Here is a 23,339-nt window from a genome sequence, read left to right as displayed (position 1 = left end):
GGTCGAGTATTGCTTTCCTATAAGGGTGTTTATTGCAGCATTGTAGTTTAAAAAAAAAAAAAAAAGGTATAGTCGGGATGTCCAACTCTAGGGGATTGGTTAAATAAATTCTGGAACGTGCAGCCCATTTGAGCAACTATGTGACCACTAAAAACTGTTGCTTAAAATATTTGATGTCATGTGGAAATGGTTATGATAGTAAGTGGTGAGTGGAAAAATAGGAAAGTTCAAACCATGTACAGATTATGACCCCAATTTCACTTTTTAAATATTTATATGCCAAAGAGAGTGAAAATGAACTGACTGGAAGGGGGTGGATCCCAAAGGCTAGCTTTCTGGGTGGCACAATTATGGGTATTACTTTTTTTTCTTTATACTTTTTTTTTTCTCTTCAAAATTTTCTGCCAAGGTGTCTGTTACTTTTAAGATTAAAAAATGGAGTTACTTGAAACTTGGGAGAGAACTTGAAGCAGCACAGAATGGTGGTTCACCTTCCAAGTCAGGGACTTGTTGTCGCCTTTTGTTTATTTATTTATTTTTAATTGATGTTATTTACTTATTTGAGAGACCGGAGAACGCATGTGTTCCTGGGGACAAAGGGGCAGAGGGAGAAGCAGGCTCCCTGCTGAGCAAGGAGCCCCACACAGCTCCAACCCCAGACCCTGAGGTCATGACCTGAGCCGAAGGCAGACACTTAACTGACTGAGTCACCCAGGCATCCTTATTGCCACCTTTTAGAGAGGCGGGTCCTCACCCTGCCACTTGCCCTAAGTTCCTCAGGCTCTGAAATTTTGTGTGGCAAGGCCTTGAATGGTCCCTAACATCAGGGCGTGTGGCTGCTAATGTGTCATTTCGGGAGAATCTTGGGAGTACAGAGGGAAGCCTAGGTGCCTGCCTCTGACCCACACAAAGGAGAGTCCCAAAGTACAGGGACAACGTGGGCTTAGAGAGGGATTAAGCTTTTTCTGGAACTCAAGAGAGCCCCATCTTCCTGGGGCAAGACACTGTAGGCGTAATCAGAAAGCCAGATACGATGTGACTCACATCACCCTGCTCTGGTTTAGGGACTCACTTTGGAGCTAGAGACATCCTAACCTGTGGGTCCTGCCTCACTTTCTGCAAATGCCGAACCAAGGGCTGTGATGAGAGGATAATAGGATCACAAACCCTAGCCCACTCAGAGTTGAGGTATAGCAGGACTTTCTGGGCTCCCATAATCATAGTAACCGCCCTTCTCTGAATGGCTTTTTCATGCAGTGTATTCTGTTTGCTATCACAGCAGCCCTGTTTGCAATCACGGCAACCCTGAAAGGAAGGTTTATTGGTATTAGTCCCATAAGACAAATAAGGTCACCAAGGCTCAGCCTGGTGACCTCACTGCTCAGTGCTCTCCATACAGAGATAAAAGACCAGAAATTGGTCCACAGGTAGGATGGCAAATGAGTGTGGCTGGCTAAGGAGGGCCAAGGCCCAAAACGGCTGCTGCCCAAATCCTCACCTCTGCTGGTAGCCTGAGTCAGTGTTCCTTTGGGGCCTGAGGTGAACCAGGGAGGGGGGATCCCCACACCTTTGGAGGACAGGTTGGGAAGCATTCTTCTGTTACTTGTGATGTCGGTGTTTATTGCTCTGGAAAGCCCTCTGCTTTATGTCCCTGACACAGGTAAGATCTGATAGCAGGACAGCTAGAAAGATAGGGAAAGAAAATAGAAAGAAATAGAAAGAAAAAGAAAATGCATCTTCGTGCTCTGTTCTCTCTGGTACCCACATCTTTTTATGGAATCTAGCAATGTGTCCATTTCAGAGACTTTTAGCTCTGGAAAAGTCTGAAAGCAGCAACCTCTCATAAAATATGGGCCTTTGCCCGAGCTGTTTGCCCTGAATTCAGTGTACATTTTACCTGGCCAGCATCTAATCACCTTTCATCTCTGAACATAAATGCCATTTCCTTGAAGAGAAGGCCTTCCCTGCACTCCCACCCCCTCCCCCCATTAAGCTAGAGTCCCCTGCTTATTCCCTGTACTCACATTTGATGGAACCTACTTTCTTTATGTGAACTTATCTACTTATTTGGGTCCTTATTTATCATTTGCCTCCCCTCACGGGAACCACGAGCTCCAGCACATTAGGGCCTGGGCCCTGTTCTGCTGGGGTCGGCCCACACACATAGCCTGGCACACTGTACATGCTTAAGTTTCCGGGGGACCAGTGAATGGACGAGGGTCACTGCTGGTGCTATACGCTCTTGGCTGTCCACTGGAGGAGAGAGAAGCATGACTTTGTTCACGGCCAAAACTCTACTAGTGGCTAATTTTTCAAAAAGACCATGCCGGATTTACCCAGTGAAAAGGGGTTGGGGTGAACAGGACCCCCCCCCCCACCCCCGTTATTATAAATTACCCTCAAAGTATCTAGGGCACTGCTGCACTGGTTTGTTCAAGATTTGGATACCAGCAGAGGGTAGGGACCAAATTCCGGTGTCTTGCAGTCCTGCAAGATAGATCCTCAGGGTTTGTCTTTTTTTTTTTTTTTTTTTCTTTTAAGATTTTATTTATTTATTTGACAGAGAGATCACAAGCAGACGGAGAGGCAGGCAGAGAGCCTAATGCGGGGGCTCAATCCCAGGACCCCGAGATCATGGCCTAGGCCAAAGGCAGAGGCTTAACCCACTGAGCCACCCGCCCCCCCCCTTTTTTTTTAAAGTAAGCTCCGTGCCCACTGTGAGACTTGAATTCACCACCCTGAGATCAAGAGTTGCATGCTTTACCAACCAGGCTAGCTAGGCGCCACCCCCCACCTCCCTGTTGTCTGTCTTAATCAGGCACTAAATCCATGTTGAATGAATAAATGGCCTTGGACATGGATCATCTCATTTTGGCCACGAGGCAGCTCATAAACTAAAGTCAGTGGTCATCACTGAGGAGACCTGTGGTCTTGGATGAGCAGCACTAACATCACTTGGGAACTTTTTAGAAAAGAAGATTCTCAGACCTACTGAATCAGAAACTCCAGGCCTCAGGCCCAGCAGTCTGTGTTCCGACAAGCCCTCCAAGGGCATTCTGATGCATTCAAGTTTGAGATCCTCCGGCTTAAGGTTTCGGCCCATTTTGTTCTCCCTTTGACAAAAGCTTCATCTGTCTTTTTTTGCAGTTGGCTTCCTGAGCTTTCTTGGAAGTCGACAGGGCTATACTATTATACTATATAATATATATGTGTATATATATTATAAATAGTATATATGTGTATATGTACATATACATATACATATACATATACATATACATATACACATATATATTATAAATAGATAATCTAGTATCCCCCATCATGCGGAGGAGAAAAAGGGGTAATGAACTTGGGCCCAAGTGCCCCGGCAAGTTGGTGACAGACCGGGGCCTAGATGCCACGTTTCCCAACTTTAAGGCTCAGTTTCCTGGCTCTCCCTGACCAAGATTGTGGGTTTGCGGAGGGCTGGAAACTGTGACTACTTGTTTCAACTTGAACCACCACCCTTGCTGGGGGTGTGGGTTACCTGTGGTCACGCCCCCACGGGCCTTGCTCTGGTTAGAGCTGGGGTGCAGCAGCTGTCCAGCTGCGGTGCTGCACGTGTGTGCTAGGGGCTGCCCCGCCCCCGCCACCCCCTCCCCGCGGGTAAACTCCGGGCATCCATCAGTCTGTTAATTGCGCTAATTAGAGATCGCGGAGGTGTTAATTGGAAAACCCTGGTATTGTGCCTGTTTGGGGAAGAAAACGTCAATAAAAATTAATTGATGAGTTGGCAGGGCGGGCGGCGCAGGTTCACGGCGAGGCGCAGGGTGTCGTGGCAAATGTTACGGCTCAGATTAAGCGATTGTTAATTAAAAAGCTACGGTAATTAATACTCCCTACACCATATGTGCCCGCGGAAAAGGCACAAAGGTTCTTCAGCGTGTGGGGGTCCCCGCCCCTCTTCCTCTCACCCAAAACACCCTAGTCCTTGGGTTCTCCTTTTAGCCTCAAGATGGGTAGAACTCGTCACTTCTGCCCTGGGAGGGGACCAGACTGACCAGGAAAGTTACTAGGAGGCGTCCCCTGTGGCATGCCCACCAGGGTTCTTCGAAGGGCCAGGAGCCTCAGGGGAAGTGGGAGCCCCCGGTGGCCCCACAGCCTCCCCCAGAGCGGAAGAGGAGGCTGCGGCTTTGACCCAGTTTCCTTCCTTTCTTTCGAAGGCGTCTGTGGGACCTTTGGGGCCTGGAGCAAGGCTCTGAGGTGCCCTGACTCCCCAAGGGGTTCCCTGAGAGATGGGAGACTGGGGACCTGCCTAAAGATGGGACTAGAGCCCAAGAGAAATCCTTGACCACCTAAACCACCTAAAACAATTCGGCCTCAGACACTTTCACTTGTCCCCAAGACGTGGTAGAAGAGGGGTCAGGAAAGGCTGGGGTGGGTGCAGGATGAGGGCCTCAGTTTTAGCGAATCCTAGAAAGACCTAATTCCCCCCTCCTGACATGCTGTATAAAGGAAGAAAGGCCAGCCAGGTGACTTGGGCAAGGGGTAGTGACTTGCCCAAAGTCACACAGCTGGCCCTTGAAACCAGATAGTCTCTTTCCTGGAGCTCTCTTCTTCTCCAGGTGTCAGCTGCTCTTTTCTGGGGAAATGGGTGACTGGGGTAGGAGTGTGTGGTGAGAGGGGGAGGGGCAGGAGTGAAGGGAGGAGGAAGCTTTTGGAGGGTGTCCCTCCATCCTGGTCCCAGAGGAAGCAGCTAAGGTCCACATAAGGTGGATCCTTGGGCAAGGGACCATAGCCGTGACTCTGATGGGCTATCAGGGGCTCCAACCAGCCACTAGAACACTGTGGCTTCATGTGCACATGCTGGACTAGGGAGTTTTACTCCTGGAAATTTCCAAGACCAATAAGACTTCCAGGACCACCCCTTCATGTAGAGATGGGGAAACTGAGGCCCAAAGGAGGAAGATAGAGGATTCACAGCTGGTTGTGGCTGAGCCCAGGCCCTTGCCTTCTCCCAGCCAGGGTCCAGGTTCTCAGGGCACTGCTATCAAGGCCTGCCTCCAGCACCACTAACTTCCCCCCACCCTGCCCCGGGCCTGCCTGCCCCAGCCCCTAGAGTCTGCACACCCACAAGGCAGAGGACACCCCATTGCTATTGCAACACCCAGTGGAGAGATGGGCAGGAGGCGTGAGGCTGCTGGTGTGCTCATCCTCAGAAGGCAGATGTCCCAGGGCAGGGAAGGTGAGGGTGTGGAGATGCCTGGGAACACATGCAGGTTTGGGTGCGTGTTGGTGAGCGGGTGGGAGCAATGAAGGAGGTGAAAGCCCCAGGAGAGGGCAGAGCGTGCCACATGGGAATTAATGCCATTCATACACCCTGCGGAAATGACTTTTCAAATGCATATAATCTCAAGCATGCAAATGAGAGGCTTGCTTCACCCTGTTTAATATGAATGATCGGCCCTTGAATAGCTATTATTACATGCCACATTGCAGCAATTATGTTGTACACTGGGTGTCGCTCTGTACCCCCCCCATAAAAAGACAGAAAAGAAAGGGACACCTCTGTTTGCAGCCTCATTCCTTTCTTCTCCCTTTTTCCAAACTTGCTGTCTGATCTACAACTTTATGGTGTGTGTGTGAGTGTTGGAAGGGGAGGCACTCTCCCCTACCCCAGGGAAGGAACTGCTGGATTCTCTTTCCTTTCTCCTGTGCACACACAGGCACCCCTGAGGCTCTGGTCTTTGTCCCCTGGGGCCCAGGAGTTCTCAGATCTCAGAAAAGCTAGACTTGGAATCAAGGCAGGCAGCTGCTCTCCACCCCCAGCAGGGCCAGGGTTGGGGGAGAGGGAGCAGAGTGGGCCCCTGCTGTCTCCCCATCCCCCTTATGTGTAGCTGAGCCCCAGGCCTGAGTGGGGGAAGGTGCTCCGTAAGCTGCTGCCAGGGATCAGGGTGGGTGGCTTGGAGGAGGGGGCTGGGGCCCTGTGCTCTGACGGGTGGAGGATGGCGCCCACCCCATTCATCATTTGGCAGCCACTGGCCCTCGGGCTGACATGGCCATTAAGGCCTGGGCCCAAGTGCTCAATCTCTTCCGAACCATCACCCCCAACCTCACCCTAGCCCTGGCCCACCTCCTCTTGGAACTCAGGAGTGGGAGCAGCAGCTGGGGGGTGGGCGGTAGGAAGACAAGCCCTTGGAAACACACAGACACACACAAACATGGGAAACCCTAGGAGCATACAGTCACCCAGGAGGCCACACAGATCAATCCATTACGACAAAGATACCTAGAGTCACAGACGGAGAGGGGCACAGGAGCAGCGATGTGGCACATGTGACCGTTGGGCTCCCCATGGACCCTTAACACCTCTCTGTCCCCCTCATGAACCCCCAGACCCTCACACTCCTCCCAATAGAAAGTGGCCCAGCCAAGAGGGAGGGGGGAAGAGTTCTTCCCGGGTGAAGGGAGAGAATTTCCCTGGCTGGAGGGAGATGCTCTTGGGAGCGGCCACCTTGGGGAAGGAACTAGGGAAATGATCCAGCCTCTCTGGTCTGCTCATCCACTGCCTATTGGGAGACCCTGCGATCCTGGGTCTGCCTAGGCCAAAAGGGGATCAGAAAGGGAAGAAAGAACGAACACTGGCTACCTTCCATAGGTCCCTTGATCTCTGTGTGATTTGGGCCAAGTCTTGGGCCTCCCAAAGCCTTAGAGTCCTCACCCTTACAAATAAGGCAGCTGGAGAAGGCATGGATCGGAGCTTACCTGCTGCAAGGTGGTTTTTACACGTGCTGTTTTACTTACTCCTCACAGGACTCCAAGAGGCTAAGATTAACTGCTTCTACTCACAAACCGAAGTTTGGGGAGGGTTTTTGTTTTTGTTTTTTAAAGTTAATTTATTTAAGTAATCTCTGCACCCAACACGGGGCTCATACTCATGACCCAGAGATCAAAAGTCACATGCTCTTCTGACTGAGCCAGCCAGATGCCCTGAGGTTTAGGGAGTTTAAGACTCTGTCAAAGATCAGTGGTGGGTTTCAGCCAGGTCCCTTTTGATTGCGATGCATGTCCCTCTCAAGGGGCTGTGGCTTCGGGGATAGCTGGGAAATGGGGACACTCCAGACTTGGAGAGCAGCTGGGTATACTAAAGGCCCCTATTTGCATCACAGTGTGTGTGTGTGTTGCCTGCAGGCGCGCGCGCGCACACACACACACATACACACTCATCCCCCCTGTCCCCCCAGCAGATGTTGGACCCTCCTTGAGTGATAGAAGGAATCTCTGGCCTTCTCCTGGCTACCTTTGACCATGCAAACAGACCCTCTCTTTCCGGGAATGCTTCCACCCCTGGAGAAGCAGCTGGGGAGGGAGGGGAGGGCACAAGATTCAGGCCTTGACCCTTTGCCCTGAACTGTCTGGACCCTCAGTTTTTCCACCTATAAAATCAGGATGATAATAACTGTCTCTCACCATCTTTGTGAGAAGGAATCATGGTGCTAATAGAAATAGTAAATGTTATGGAGTGTCTGCTTTTGGCCAGGGCTTTTTGGCAGGTCAGAGAAGTGGAACCACTGACTGCCTTCACCACCCAGCTCCAGCCCAGTTGAGTGGCTCCCAGTAGGTGCTGGGCAAAGGACAATCACATTTGTGGTACAAGTGTGGATTAGAGCCTTTCTGGGTCCTAGGGGAGGAGACCCTATAAGGAGGCCCTGCCCAGGGGAAGTCTCTGTCTGTGGGGAACACACACAGAGGTCATTACTGGTGGGGGTGGGGCTCAGCAATATGGTTGGTCCCAGTGAATAGCTCCTCGGAGCTTTGATATCCTAGCGGGATGATATCCTAGCCGCAGGCTAGCTTCCCCAACGGTCCTAGCCTGGAGGGAGAGGCCAACACCAGACTGGGGGGCGGGTGGATGGGATTCCCTACCTTACCCTCCCCAGGAGCAAGGGTGAAGACATCACCTCCTCCTCTTCCCGGCCAAAGTCTCCTGGAAGTCCGGAAAATGTGGGGGAGGAAGGCAGTGGGGCTGTCTCAGCTTCACTGAGCTGCCCCTCAGTGGAGCTGCCCCTTCCCCAGCCTAGGGAGAGGATGGTCGGGAGGGGGCCCGCACCCCGAAAGGGGTTGTAGGAGCCGCTTCGAGGAAGTTAGGGAGGAAGAGATGCCCTAGGATTGGGGGGCAGGGGGCTGTTAAGCTGTGGAGGTGTGTTGTTTGGGGGTCGAGGGGCTTCGCTGGCTGCCTTCCCCGGTAGCCCGCGTCCTGGTTTGAGCCTCAGTCCCTCCCCCATGTCTCTCCTCCCCCTCTAGGTCCCGCTAGAGCGACATGATGGTGGAATCCGCCTCGGAGACAATCAGGTCGGCTCCCTCTGGCCAGAACGGCGTGGGCGGTATCTCCGGGCAGGCCGATGGCGGCGGTGGCGGCGGCGGCGGCGGTGGGGCCGGGGCGGCGGGCGCTGGCGGAGGCGGCCCAGGCAGGGACTCCGCGGCGGGCCCAGACAGCAACGGCGAGTTGAGCCCGGCAGAGCTGCTGCACTTCCAGCAGCAACAGGTAGGAGCAGGCGCCCCTCCCTGGCAACCGGGAGGAGCAGAGGGGCTCGGCGGGGCCACTTCCCACTCTCTTTCTGGCGACATAGGTCCTAGGCTTCTGCCAAGCAGCCTCACTTGTAACCCTCTTGAAAAGATCCAGCCTCCAGGGACTCCCTCTGCGCCCTTCCACACCAATGGCCATCCAAAGGCAGGGGGAGAGCAGGGCTCCCAGGAGAGAGAAGTGGGACCCAGGAGGCCCAGAGGTCAGGAAGCTTGGACCCGTTTCAGAAAGAGACAAGGACAGAGAGACTCCTGGAGAAGAGCGTGAGAATGTGCGTTTGTGCTCTCCTCCTGCACATTGGCTAAGTGAACAAGGTTGCGGGAGGGAGACCCCTCTCTAGGGTACATGTTCCTTGGAGAAAGGGGTTGTGTATACAGGGGTATCTTCACTTTCTTTGTACTGTAAAATATCCCCCACTGCCTTCTCTGCCTGGGCCCCTAATCCAGGCTGTGAAGAAATTAAGCTTCCAGGCACCAGAGTCCAAAGCAGCTAGGAAAAGGCCAAAGGTAGGAGGCAATGGCAGGCCTCCATTTTTAGGGGTCAGTCTGGGGATCCCTATCTGCCTCCCCCTTCCGTTTCTCCCCCCTCCACCATTCCACCCTAAACGGCAGAGTTCAGGAGTTCAAGACCAGCTGCTAAAGTTTGAGAGGCCCTGGGGTGGGGAGCCTGGTTGGTGATGACAGAGCAGGGGCCCCAGGTCCTGGCCCCACAGCCCCACCCCTGGAAAAAGGGAGAATCATGCTTGACAAGTTCAGGAGAACCGGCCCAGCCAGCCTTGGCCTTGGGATTCTCCTCCTCTTATTTGATTGCTCCTCTGAGCTCACTGCTGGCACTGCCCCTTGGGGGCTCTGCTGGGAAAAGTCATGTCCCCACCCACATCCCCACCCCTGCCTCAAGTGCACACAGATGTATATTCCCACCTTGCCCTGGTGGTCTCTCCCAGGCTCAACGTGGGGCTCCTCCCCTAACTCCATAAGCCCCTCAGGGGCCCTTTCCCACCACTCTCTGTGGAGTGGAGGTCAGACGGAGCTGCACCATCCGAAGCCGGCACCCTGCCTGAAGCTGGTCAGCCACTATTAACACAGAAACTGAACCAACCCGGGTTAAGTCCCAGCCAGTCCCTTAACCAGCTGTGCAACTTTGGCCAAGTCCTGGATCCCACCCTGAGCCCTGGCCTCCTGGATGCCTAAAGCATAGGATTTTTAGGATCAGGTGCGATTTGAGCTTGAAGTCTCTGCACACACCGAGTGGCCCATGTAGATGCTCACAGAATTGAGGACTTCAGAAATCACTTCCTCTTACAGACCATGGAGACCCGTCACCTTCCCCTGGGGAGATAGCCCTTGGGAGTTTGCTGGCATCTCCCAGGCTTGCTAACAAGCAGGATCTCTGGGGAAGAGACCAGAGTTTGTGACATCTACTGGGGACAGAAGGTCAAAGGGCCAAATCTGACCCTTATGAAAATAATAACAAGACACACCCCACCAGAAATCTCTAAGGCCACCCATTTTTTATAACCACCTCTTCCCTTCCCCCACCTCTGTGCACACAGGGCTAGGAAAGGTTTTGAATGTGGTGGGGGATGGGACGGATTCGGGAACTATGGACACTGGAAAGTGTCTTTTAAACAATTATTTTTCAACTGCAGGGTGAACACAGATTATCTGTAAACTGGGATCACGTGTGGGCTGGGGAGAGACAGAACTTTCTGTACTGGTCAGGTTTCTTCGCTCTGCATCACACACAAGCCATGTTGTGCCATCTATATTTCACGTTCAGGTTATTCCTGTTTGTTTTGGGGAGTATCCCAAAGTCCTGGAAAATCCTATATCTGTTTACAAATAAACTGGGGTGGAGATTTGGAGGCAGGCGGAGGGCTGTTTTAGCCTTTGGGGCTCACTATGGGCCTGGGGCCCGGGGCCAAAGGAAATAGACTTAAAAAAGTTCTGTTGGCTCCGAACTCTGAAAGAACCCCACAAAACTAAAATGATAAGTTTTTTCAATTAACAGGAAAGTCTGTGGCCCATCCTTCTAGCCCCAGTCTATGAGCCAGGCTTTGGGGGAAGTTTCAGGGGTAATGCTTTCTGGTACCCCCCAACAACAAATGTTCCTGACTATTGGTGGGGTAGATTAACTGTAGAAAAGAAAGCCTGGCCCAGTGGGTTCCTCCTTCCTCTGCTGGGCCTCAACCAGGAAGTCCTTTGAGGACAAACAAACCAATAACCTTCCCTCCGTTTGGTGCTTTGGGTCTTTCTCATACATGGGCCACTTAATCACCATGCCAGCCCTGGGATGTGGGTGTTATGATTCCCATTCTGCAGATCAGGGGACACTGACTGGGCTTGGTGACACGGGGACAGCTGCAGCTAGAGCTCAGCACAGCCTCCTTTTGGCTGATCCCCCATCACACAGTCCCCTATCGGAAATGGAAGGAGGGAGGCCTGAAACATAGTAGGTGCTAAATAAATGTCCGTTGCTGAGTGCCTGACAGCATTCCATCCCTAGCCCTGAAAGCTCTTAGACAAATGAAAACAACACAGCCTGCAGGCCCTAAGTAGCCACTCCAGAGGAGGGAGGTCGAGGGCAGGTGTGGAGGCTGTGCACTGTTCCCATTCCTCCTCCTCAGGCCTCCTTGGGCCTCCAAGCCCCTCTCCCTCTTTCCGTCTGCTGGTCTCTGTGCCTCCAACTCTGGATAAATAAGCCCTGGAAATGCAGGCTTGGCCTTTGGGAGTAATGAGTTGACAGAGGGGAGGGAGATAAACAGGGCGAGTCAGAAGTCAGGCCAGCGACAGGACTGGAGGCTGCGACAAACAGTGCTGAAGAGGGCAGCCTCATCACTTTGGAACAAGAGCAGGCACCGTTTCCATGCAACAGCAGGCCAGGAGCTTGTTCAAACAGAGGCTGGGGATTGGGTGGGGGGGGGTCACATGGCTGGGCTGCCAGGCCCTGTCTGACTAGAGAGAGGGTCCCCACCTGGCTGCCCCCTTCTCCCAGCAGCCAAGGCCCCCACCTCCCCCTCTCAAGCCCCTGTCTGCTCAGTGGCAGAGCCCCACCACCTTAGGGCTTGGACCAGCTCTCCAGTCTCACCCCCTTACGGGGAACCGACTGTGAGAAGGCTGTCGGTGCAGGAGGCCTGGGAGTGTGCATTCATTCCGCAAACATGCCTGGAGCCTTATTTACACCAGGCTCCCTGCTGGCCAGCTGGAGCTGATGACCCCAGCTGCTATTCAAGAATACCCTGGACCCAGTAGACATGCCAGCTGTGCACCCATCCCCTTGCTTCACCCAGCAAAGTCTCCTTCCTCATTGCTCCTTCTGCCCCTGTTTTCCCTCTGAGGGTTTTTTTCTTTGAAGGTTGTTCTTGCATCTTACCCTAATCTGATTTCACCTGGATGAAATGTCCCCAGGACGGGGGTGGGGTGGGGGTTCCCCAGGGACAGCACAGAAACCCTTTGGGCTCTGATGGGGAGCAATGAGGGTTGGGACAAGTGTGGGAGGTGGTGGGCCTCAAGAGGCTTTGGGGCCATGGCCTGGCCGCCCTGGCCCAGGGGGGCTGGAAGGACTGGGCCGGCGGGGAGGGGGCTGCCAGAGCTGCTGGCGGCCGTGCTGAAAGGCGTCCTGGGCCTCTGGAGCCTGCATTTCCATTGTCCTCTGGTTTCGGGGGTGACAGGTCAGTGAGGGTCACAGGAGGGTTGCCTAGCGTCTGGGAACTCCCACTGCAGTTGCTGTGACAACCGGGGCCAAATCCCACCCTGTTCACATCCTGTGAGGACATTCAAAGGGGTTGGGGGGCTCTGCACATTAATGGGCTTTTAACTCACCCCCTCCTAAGAGATGGGGGGATGTCAGGGCACGGAGGAAGAGAAGAATGGAAGACATTTTTGTTCCCCTCCTGCGTCTGGCCCTCCTCTGCCCAAGCTACCTAGGGGGACGGGTTGGGAAGGGGAGGCTTATGGGGTGAATTAGCACACATACCCCCACATCACACACACTGTCAACAGTGGTCTTAGTCCTCAGGTCAGGGGCCTATTTCTCCTTGGGACTCATGCCCCCAGACCCTACTTACTCCTCCTCTCCACTCTCACACCTTGTGTACTCTGCTCTTTTCTTTTAGTTAGGATGACACCCTCCCCAGGAGGTGCTGGGGACCTGGAGGGAGAATGGGGGCCCCAACTCCCTGGAGGGGAGACTTAGGAACCTGTCTGTGAAGGCCCTGACTCCCAACAGCTGCAGCGTAGAGCAGACTTGCCTCCACCAGGACATAGAGGGCTGGGAAGAAAGGCCGCCACCCAGGTCATAGGGGTCGTAGGGGGAGAGGTCCTTAACTCCCTACATCTTGTTCCAGTCCTGGGTTGCTAAGCCGAAGGCCACCCTTGTTTTATGTGTCTGCGTCAGGGCAGAGGCGGGTGAGAAAGGCAGAGGAGAGGCTCCGGGCCAGGAAAAGGAACCCCCAGGGTCCTGCTTTGCTGGGACTAGGAGGGAGCCAGCCCACCTTACCCCCAGCCTCCCCTTCTGGTATGGAATTCTGACACTCTCTCTGTCTCTCTCCCACCCCTATTTTATGCCTGGGTTCTTGTGGGTACCGATCAACCGGGAGCTTGGGGACAGGGGAGAATTTGGGTGAGGGGTGCCTGAATGTTTCCTCTTCTGAGCTTGAAAGGTTAAGGTGGGGGAGGGCCACCCCTCAGCGGATCAGTGGAACGCCTTGATTCTGAGCAGCCCCAGGGGGATTCCTTGGGAAGGGACTTGCCTGCCCCCACATGCACTACTCTGTGTCCCACACTTGAGTCTCCTGTGGAAGCACTAGCGTCAGGGTAGTGGCTGGGCTCACGGTGGCTCTGGACCTGGAAAGAGACGTGCTTCTGGAGAGCCCATAGCTTCTGGAGAGCTGGCTGGCGGGCAGCTGAGGCAGGTCTGGGAGGTGCCCGAGCAAGCAGGGGGTGAGCAGGGGGACAGGCAGTGCTACTATCACCCTGCTCTGTTTCCCTGCTTCCAGATCCAGGGAGGGAACCAGGGAGCCAGAGAGGAGTTCCTTTCCTGGCTTCGGAGCCTCTGGGTCACTTGTTTATTCTCATCTCCTGGGGCAGGGAAGCCCTTGGTGGCCTTGGTGGGGAAGGGGGCCTGAAACACGGCTGTGTACCCGGGCTCTGAGTCTCCCACCCACGTGGGCCTGCCTGTATCAGCGCGTTGCTGGTTTTCATTTTAATGGTTCTAATTTGAGAATGCGCCGATGTCATTTTTATGAGGTTGGTGTAAAAAAAATTTACAGCCTTTCCAAAAAGCTTTTTTTTTTTTTTTCCAAGGGAAAAAGGTGTAGAATCACTTCGGGGGTTTTATGGTCTCCTCTCCCCCAATCCTCCTAGCCCCCCTTTTCTGTGTCGTGTCGTTTTTCCTGCCTCTGCTAGAGGACAAAGCCTAGCTAGTCAAGAACCTGGATCTCCCCAAGTCAGTACCTTTACTGGTTGGGTCCACTGACCTCTGACCTTTCTCCCTGGGCCCCTTCCCTCTGCTCTCTGGCCTCAGAGGAGTTGCATTTCCAGCTGTGGACAGAGAAGTGTTTCCTGTTTAATTCTAATCAACAAGTATTTATTAGGCACCTACTGTTTACTAGCAGCGGGTTAGGTATCTGCCCTTAGATATCTGGGTTAGGAGTTGCATTTCCAGCTGTGGACAGAGAAGTGTTTCCTGTTTAATTCCAATCAACAAGTATTTATTAGGTACCTACTGTTTACTAGCAGTGGGTTAGGTATCTGCCCTCAGAGATTATATCACTGTCTGTTTAAAGTCCTCTAGCATTTCTTCCTCAAGCATAGAGTGCAATCAAAAACCCTTGTCCCTGTATGATCTAGCTACTGCTCACCTCTGGGTCTTCCTCCCAGGCAGACTCCTTAGCTTGGCCACTCAGGCCTTGGTAGATCATGATGCTTCAAGCTTAGTCCCGCCTCAGGGCTCTTGCACCAGTGCTTTTGTCCCCCAGGAATACTGTCCCCTGAATGAGTTCTCTCCTAAAACTTAATGTCTCTTCAGAGAGGCCTTCCCTGGCCATGCAGCTTAAGTAGGCAGCCAGCCATCCTGCATGGAACGCTCCTGGAACACTAACCATCATCTCTTCTTAGCCTCTTTCTCTTTGTTTTCACTGTCTGGTTCATCACCTTAGAACGGGATCCCTGTAAAAGCGAAGACCTGGAATCCCCCGGAGGCTGGGATGGTGGGAGCGCCCTGTGGGGCTTCACACATCCTCGCTAGAGTACTGACAAATGAATAGGGAGTCGTAGTATGGCTGAGGGTAAGGGAGGCTGGGAACAGGTCATGGGCTTTCCTGGGGCTCTTTTCAGGTTTGGGATAGGCTAACCACCACCTCCCCAAGTGCCCTCCTGTGCCCCTTACCCTAAATCTAGACAGCCCCGGTGGAAATTAATTATCAAGACAATTTCTATCTTGGTTTTGCCAGAATTAGCTAGATGCAGACAAAAGAAGTTTGGATTTTATTTTGGCTGCCCCTCCCCACAATCCAAGTTAAACCAGAATTTGCCAGACGGTCCTCCATCTTGACCGGCACCTCGTGGCTCTGCTTCCCTGTGCAAAGCCTATGTGAGGCCCAGGGGATTTAGTTTCTGCCTCTGCTACTGTGTGACTTTGGGCACGTCACTGTCCCTCTCTGTGTCATTTCCACATCTCCAAAGTGAACTACAGCTGTGGTTCATAAACCATTTAGCTTAAGATCCAGCCTAAAAGATACATTTTCTTGGAGCCCTAGCACAGTTTCCTGAAACAATGCTTCTGCTTACCTAATACTTCTGATGCTTCCTTATATGTGAATGTGTGTGTATTTTCCCATTTTTTTGACCTACTAAATTGCTGTTATGACCCACCACTAGATCATGACCAGCAATTGAGAAAACATGAGACTAGATGCCCTCCAACACTTGGAGCTCACTGGGTTCTGTAGGGTTCTGCTGCTCTACTCTCCAAGGTCAGCCCTTTCAAGCTGGCCCCTGAGCACCACATCCCTGCCCTCCCAATCCTCAGGCCACAGAAAGGACCAGTAAGCAGCCCTGCACCTGGCCTCCATTGAGAGGATGCCGGTCTCTACCCCCGAATTCTCAGAGACAGAAATGAGGGTGTGGTCTCACCCCGCAGACAAGAGACCCTCCTGCCCCAAGACTTTTCTCCTCATAGCAGCCCTTGTTGCCCTCCAAGCTCTGGCTTCATTCCCCTCCATCCTTACCGCCCTCCCTGGATGCCATCCGTTATAAGCCATTTGTTCCTAATTGTGGAGATCCTGCTAATGACTTCTGATGGGGGGGGTGGCGGGGAGGTGGGGGGTTGGTGAGGGGGAGAGTTCGCCTTCATTAGCAAGACAGTTCTGGAGCTGGAGGGGGAGAGGTGGGGCGCAGAGGCTGAGGGAGGTTTTGGTGAGTGGGTCCTGCCAGGTAGCACTAACAAATGACAAGAAGGTGGCAGGTGAACAGTAAAGACAAAAGTTGGTGTCCATTCTGGACCCACTGGGTGCCTGGCACTATGCTAAGTACTCTGCCTCGTGTACTCTTCATAGCAGCCCTGGGGACTAAGGGCAGGGTTATGCCTATTTTGCAAAGGAAGAAACTGAAGGTCAGAGAGGTAATGTGACTTACCTAGGTCACACAATGTATGGTGGAGCCAGGATTTGGATCCAGATCCTGACCAGGGTCTGTAAACTGAATGGCCTAGTACTGCTTCCTTTGAAGGAAAACTGGACCTTATCCCCTAAACCACAGAGCTGAGGATGAGGCTTTGAGTCCAAGGGGTGGAGAGAGGGGATTGAAGAGGCCAGATGACTCCCAGTTTTCCATTCTGCCCTGAGCACACACCCCGCCCCAGGGTTTGCATGATGGCTTCTCCTTGGTGTGGGATTCTAAATGCCTTTCCCACCCCAGGCTGTATTTGGGTATCTCTGGTCCTCAGGGAAGGGACATGGGGCCAGCCTTCTGAAGATTCCTGTGTTGGTTCTTGTCTACCTGCCTGTACCAGCCTTATTTCCCCTTCAACCCTAGACAGTTGGAAGCACCCAGGCTCAGGGGAGAGCAGACTCATAAGCTTAAAGGGACCATGCACAAGCTCCTGAAGGCCTTGCAGGGGTCAGAGGCACTGGGCAGCCAGAGGTGTGCGGACTCCATTTCCTGCCCATGGAAACTTGGGTCTCAGTTTCCTTCCTTGTCTGGAAGATGGAGACCATGACACAAGTCCTGCCTCGCTCAAGGTGATGAGGCTTCAATCAGATGTAGTCCTCTACAAACGCCAGCTCTTGAACTCTGTCCCCTCGGCCTGCTGCCCCTGTTCAGCCTGGACCAAAGTGAATTGCACAGATGTGTCCACCGTCTGCTGCTGGCCGGGAGGGGGTTCACAGGTGCATTTGACAACATCTGTGTTTTCAAGGGGGCTGTAACCTGGTCGGAGAAAGTGGAGCTGGCTGTACTGGGGTGGGGACCCTCATCCTCCACATCTCTCAGCAGCGGGCACCCTGGCCCCAGGACCAGCAGCCGGCGTAGATGAGGCCTGGCGTGTTGGAAGTGCTGGATGGGACTTCGGTGGGGCTTCAGGAAGTCTCCAACCTACCTGCTCCCTTGGTTGACCGCCCTGGAGGAAGGCATCCTGGGCCAGAGGGACCCCCTCACTCCCAGAGTGCTGTCCCCAGCTGTGGGCAGTGGTGTGGCATGGGGCATGGAGCAGCACTGGAGTACGTTGAGTGGACAGGGTCCTGTCCAGGCCATCTGGAGAAGGGATCTTGGACCCCAGGTCCAGGGTCTGCCCATTACCCTTGCCCTGGGCACCCATGGCGTGATTTTTCAGTGGTACCCAAACCATTCTAAATTGGGTCAGGGCTGAGCACTAAGCAAATGACACGAAATGACCTTGGGTTATCCATCATTACCTCTCTGTCACCTCTAAGCGCAGGGCCTGTGCATGGTGGGCAGTCATGCATGTGAGTAAGTGAATGAATGAAGGAATGAATGAATGAATGAAGTGGGACTGGGACTCCTCCAGCCTCTCCCGCTGCCCAGGAATGGTTTCAGGGTCCCTGGACTTGCTGGGCGATTTCACTCCTCTGCACAGTGGGGGTCACTGTGCCAGGAACACACTTCAGCTTCCTGTTCCAGCTGAGGACCTCGCCCCTCAGGAGTCCGGTCAGGGCAGCGAGTGCCGCCACCTTCTCTGGGCTCTAGGGCCCGGTGCTCACCTCCACCCCGGCTCTGATGGGCGACTGTCCTTGCAGCTCTGCAGCTGTAAGTCCTAGGGCAGGCCAGGTTCTGTGTGTCCGAGTCTTGGCACCCAGCACAGCCCCTCGAGTACAGCAGGGGCTCAGTAACATGAAGGAGGATGTGAGTGGAGGCAATCCCAGGAGGGTCCAGCCTTGGCTGGGCAACTTGTCTCTTTCCTCCTGCAGGGGAGGAAAGGCCTGGAGTGGGAGGAGGGCAGGAGGGTTAGTGAAGGGTCCATCGCAGATGAAGACTGGAAGGCCTGTCCTTGTTTCCTGCAAATCTTGTAATTTCGTGCTCCAGGGGACCACAAAGTAAGAGAGTCTATGGGGAGTGAACCCAGCTCCCCGGGCCACCCCCTGCCCAACTTCCGCTGGAAACCCCTCCCCTGTTTCCCCTCTGGGTCACCTAGGCCAGCCAGCTTCTCCAAGGCTTTCTCTTCCCCCAGCTCGCCCCCTGACCTCTGGCCCCCTACCTCTCTACCCCACCTCCACCTTTTTGACAGAGAGCATGTGTCTGACTCATTAGACCTGGAGGGGATCACTCAGGCACCAAGAGGCGGGGCTCCTTCCCAATGACCACGTGGCCACCTCCCTTCCTTCCTGCACCGCCGCCCCCCACCCCCACCCCCTTTCCATAGCTTCTCAGAGCCTTTTGACTCCAAGAGGTCAGAGTTCTGCTTTCTGAAGTGAATCATGCTGAAGAAACCCCAGGCCACTTGTCCAGGGGAAGAGAGGGGCTGGGGAAGGCCTGGGATCTGGGGGGCTGGTGCAGGGCGCACTTATGTGAGCTCCAGGTATGCTGGGGGCCACACGCCCACAGACACACCAGTGAGTGTTTAGAGACCATGCTAAGAGAAGCTAGGCTCAAGGCTGGGGACAGCTCAGCTGTTCAGTGGCCGTAAGGAAGGGGCTTCGAAGGGCGTGTGTGAACATGCAGTGGGCACTTGGGAGTGTTTGCCGGGCGGTGAGTGTGTATGAGTGTGTCACATAAGGTTTTGCCTTGTTGGTGCGCGTGATGAGGTCAGGGAGCAGAAGTCCACATGAGGACAAACACGAGTGTGTGTGCGTGGACAGAGGTGAGGGGCCACAGTGAGCACGTGTCGTTATGCAGGCATGCTGGGCAGGAGGCCATGCTGGCTGCTGGCTCACTGAGCCAAGGGGGGACAACCCACATTCCTTAGAAGGGAAGGGAACAGACCCTTCACTACACCGCCTTGGTGCCCAGCTTGGGTCCTTTTGTCCCACTGGTATTTCAGAGATGGATGGTATCCCGGGTTTGCAGAAGACTGAAGCACAAAGACAGTGTAACGTGCCCACAGCAGTCATACTGCTGGTCAGTGGCACAGCTGGGATTCAAACCCAGGCCTGTCTGATGCCAGAATCCCTGTCAGAGGCCTGGACACAACTGTCTGGGGAACGTGAGGGAAGACAGGTGTTGTGCTCCTGGAATGTGGATTCAGGACAGGTCCCCATGTCCCCTGCCTCTGAACCCCGCACTGATCCAGAGTGGGGCGATGAAGGGCTTGACCATCCTTACAGAGAACTTCCTGGGCCTCCCTCTCTGAGCCCCCCACTCTCCCACCAGACCTCTCACTGCTCACCTTCCAGACTCAGGGATGGGCCAGAGCTGCTCCCTCTGCAAAGTCCATGCATCTCCACTGCTATGACCCTGCCAGCTCCCAGTTCAGTCCAAGCCACGAGGGCCTCTGAGCCCGGACCACCACAGTGAGGTCAGAGCTACTTGCTGGAAGTTCAGACACACCCTTGAGGACTTGACCAAATTCCCCCATACCACCAGGCCTTGCACCAAGATCCCTGGACTCAGAAGGTCACACCATGCTCAGAACATGAGACTCCGCCCTAATCCCCCTCAACTGAGTGCAGTGACCCCAAGTGAGTGCTACTCCCTTCGAGTCCAGACTGGCCACCTGGCTGAGGCTTCCTGAGTGCAGATCCTCACTCTGTGATCCTGGGCAGATTATTCATCTCCTGGAGACTGTTTCCTTAGCTGTCGAATGGAACTGATAATCCCTACCTCACAGCCTCACAGGAAGGATTCAGTGAGATCTTGCAGGTAAAGGGCCTGACACGGAGTAGAGGCTCAGCAAGTAGTACCTAGTATTAGTACCTGGAGTCCCTCTGTTGTGCTTTCCGCTGGGATCCTTTTGTGGCCACTGTCCCTTCTGTTTGCTGCCCCCATTGAGGCCCAACAAAACCTCTCAGGTCCCAGAGTGAGGCCCCTATAAGCTCTGATCCCCACACCCTGGCAGCTTCTCTCAGGGACTCCTACCTATAGGCTTAAGGGCAAGTCCAAGTGCCCCTGTGACCCTCTCACCACCCTCAGTACCTTCCACCTTAGTCTGGCTTCCTTCTCCTTACTGCCCCATTCTCTGTGAACTTTCGATCCCGCCCCCTCCAGGCCCTTCAGGCCTTTGTTGGAGCAGGTAGGCCCTGTCCTGACAGCCAACTGTCCCCTCTCCTGCAGGCTCTCCAGGTGGCCAGGCAGTTCCTGCTGCAGCAGGCCTCGGGCCTGAGCTCCCCGGGCAACAATGACAGCAAGCAGTCGGCCTCTTCCGTGCAGGTGAGGAGGAAGGCAGGGGAGGCGGGTGGAGAGGGTAAATTGGCACTCGAGGGACGGGCAGGACCAGCTGGAGGATGGCTCTGGCCAGTCCCCAGTGCCACAAAGTAGGCAACTTTCCAGAAGCAAATGCAGTCAGTGCAGGGGTGGGGTGAAGAAACGACTTTTTCTTGTCTCCACCCCCATGGCCCAGGCTTTGCTCTGCTCCGTGTCTTTGTGTGTGTGGCTCAGAGTTTGTGTCTGCGGTCAGCTCTTGCCTTCTCCGGGTACCTCCTGCTTGCTTCCTTTCCCTGGCTCTGCCCTCTGGGTCCCCGTCCCTTCTCAGGTTTCTGTTTCTTCATCCCCATGGGTCACTTGGCCTGTCCCTCTCTCCCTGGCTCTCTTAGCTGCTGAGGTCACCACGTGCCTCCTCCCCATCTCTCACCCGCCAGCTCTCTCTCTCTCTCTCTCCCCCCCAGTTTCCTGTCTCTCGGTGTCTCTCTGTCTCTTTTGTTTTCCTTTGCACAATCTGCCCTTTTTTCCCCCTTTCCCTTCCCCCAGCTTGCCGGCCCATCTGGCCGGCTGGGGGAGGGGAGTTCTGTTGGAGGTTTGGGGGTGGGGGGAAGCCAGGCCTTCTGTTTACCTTTTGTGTCACAAAGAACTTGGGAGAATTGCGGTCTGAGTCGGGTGGGTCACGATTCGGGCAGCCAGTTCCCCTCCCCCTGGGCCCTGCAGCCTTGCTTCCTCGCTCCTCCACCATCCCCCCTTTCCCCACAGCAGCAGGGGAGGCTCGGAATTGGGGAGAGGATTAAGCCGGGCTTTGAAAGGAAGTTTATCTAGGGGAGGAAGGGTAAGCACGACCCTGAGCTCGGAGCTCTGGAGTTTGTGAGGGTGGGGTGGGGAAGGAAGGAGGGAGGTGAGGACGGCAGGGAGGAGAAGGACCCAGGACAAGGCTTTGTCCCAGGATGGGGATTGCCGGGCTCTGAGGAGTATCTGAGTCTTATGTCATACAAGCTTATATTTGGAAAATGGTTTGAACAAGTTCAAGGTGGCCGACGGGTGTGGGGCCTGAGCAGTGGTCCTCTTTTAGAAGTCTTGAACCTAATGAGACAGCCCTCAAGAGGGAGGAGTTGGGGGCCAGGATAGGTGGTGGTCTGGATGGGGAGGTGAGAACAGATCTGGAAGGTAAATAATGGGAAGAAGAGCAAGTTCTCACACCAGAATGATATAGAAGGTTCTCTTACCCTTATCGCGTCAGGACTGGGCCCCTTTGAATTAGGGATCTCCCAAACCCCCCCCCCCCCCAAACACACACACATTTCCCGGGTCTGAAATGGCTACTGCTCTGAGTTGTCCTCACCCTGGGCCGGGCCTCACACCCTCTTCTAAGAACAGGGAAGGGTGGGCTGGGGTAACAGGAATGTTCCCCTAGCCAGAGAGGGCCTGCTGACCCAAGGCAGGAGGGAAGGAGTTTGATGGTAGTTGGAGGGACTGAGGTCAGGCATCAAGAAGGACTTTATTACAGGGGCACCTGGGTGGCTCAGTTGTTGAGCATCTGCCCTTGGCTCATTTCATGATCTCAGGGTCCTGGGATGGAGCACCGCATCGGGCTCCCGACTCAGCAGAGAGCCTGCTTTTCCTTCTCCTACTCCCCTGTTTGTGTTTCCTCTCTCACTGTGTCTCTCTGTAAAATAAATAAATAAATTTTTTTTAAAAAAGGACTTTACGGCTGGCTATGAGGTATAGGAGATCTGAAATAATTGAGAGGGGAAGGGAGGCTAATGGAATCTGCCTCAGGAGAGCCCCTTCCCCAACACAAGAGCAGCCCTGGAATGGCTTAGAGTAAGAGGCGGAGGTTTGGTCAGAGAGACAGAGCAAATGATCCTTTTCCCAGGCCTCCGCTCTCCTTGCCTCCTCCTCCAGATCATTGACTGATTCATCCATTCGTCAAATACTTGCTCAGGACTAATGAAACTAACAGCATTTACAGACTGCTGACCATGGGGCAGACACTAAGTGCTTTACATGTGTCATTTGTCTCCCCTTATCCTCACAATCCTGTGGGGTCTAGAGATGCTGTTATGAGCAGATAAGGAGACCTTAGCCCAGATAGGTTGAGTCACTTGTCCAGAGTCACACAGCTAATAAGGGACAGAGCCGGAATATGACCCCAAACAACTGGCCCCAGAATTTAGACTCTAATGTCTGCGCTGTGATGTCATGTGTGCTCAGCACAGCAGCGAACGCCAGCAGTCCCCAGGTGCAGAGTCCCAGCCAGATGAGTCTCTGGGTTCAGGAAGATGGGGTTCATGGGCCATGTCTGAACTTCCCCAGGAGCCTGGAGATCCAGCTGTGGACTCTCTTCTAACCTGGATACCTTCCTTGCCTCTCATTCCCACCCTTAGGTTCATAGTTTCTAAGGAGGTGGAGCTTCTGTCCCTCAGTGGGGCCCAGGGCCTTCAAATAACTTCTCTGTGAGTGAAGTGGTTAAAGAAAAAAGATAGATGGCCACCAGTTTCCGGTGGCCTCCACATGACAATGCTCTGCTCCCCAGGGCGAGGCAGGATTGGCTGCCTCACCTCCCCTCTCCCAGAGCCAGCTTCTGAAGTTTCTAGAACCATGTTAGTCTCCAGCTCCAGCCTGGAGATGGCCTAGTTTGTGCCCAGGCCTGGGCCCCAGGCAGGGAGAAGTCCGTTACAGAAGGCAGCAAAGTTAGCTGGGAGTTTTGAGGTGCAGAGCAGACGGCAACTAGGGCCAGGCCCCTTAGCCCTGCCCAGCCTCCGTGCAGCTTGTCATTGCCCCTAAGGCTGACCCTCCAGAATTTCTGGAAATTGATCTTGGTGCCCCACCGCTTCTTGCCGCAGCCCCAACCCAGAACTAGTCTGAGGACTTCCTTCTGGTCATCTGCAAGGGAGTTTAACCTAAACCGAGCTTCGGCCTGGTGTCTCCACTTGAGCCAGTGACCCTAGACCACACTT

General features: G+C 54.1%; 1 protein-coding gene across 3 annotated transcripts in view; it reads left to right on the top strand.

Annotated features, from left to right (window-relative positions):
- FOXP4 (forkhead box P4) overlaps nt 1–23,339 on the top strand; it is a 51,436-nt gene that overhangs the window by 10,430 nt on the left and 17,667 nt on the right. For all 3 annotated transcript variants that reach the window (XM_059400507.1, XM_059400505.1, XM_059400504.1), the window contains exons 2-3: nt 8,287–8,527; nt 20,290–20,385. In XM_059400507.1, coding sequence (XP_059256490.1) covers nt 8,303–8,527; nt 20,290–20,385 — 321 coding nt within the window. In that variant the 5' untranslated portion in view covers nt 8,287–8,302. The remainder of the gene's footprint in view (nt 1–8,286; nt 8,528–20,289; nt 20,386–23,339) is intronic.

This window comes from Mustela nigripes, chromosome 5, assembly GCF_022355385.1.
Source record: "Mustela nigripes isolate SB6536 chromosome 5, MUSNIG.SB6536, whole genome shotgun sequence".
In the NCBI taxonomy this organism is placed as follows: Eukaryota; Metazoa; Chordata; class Mammalia; order Carnivora; family Mustelidae; genus Mustela; species Mustela nigripes.
The sequence above is the reverse complement of the archived record's forward strand: the minus strand, read 5'-3'. Positions and strand labels throughout refer to the sequence as shown.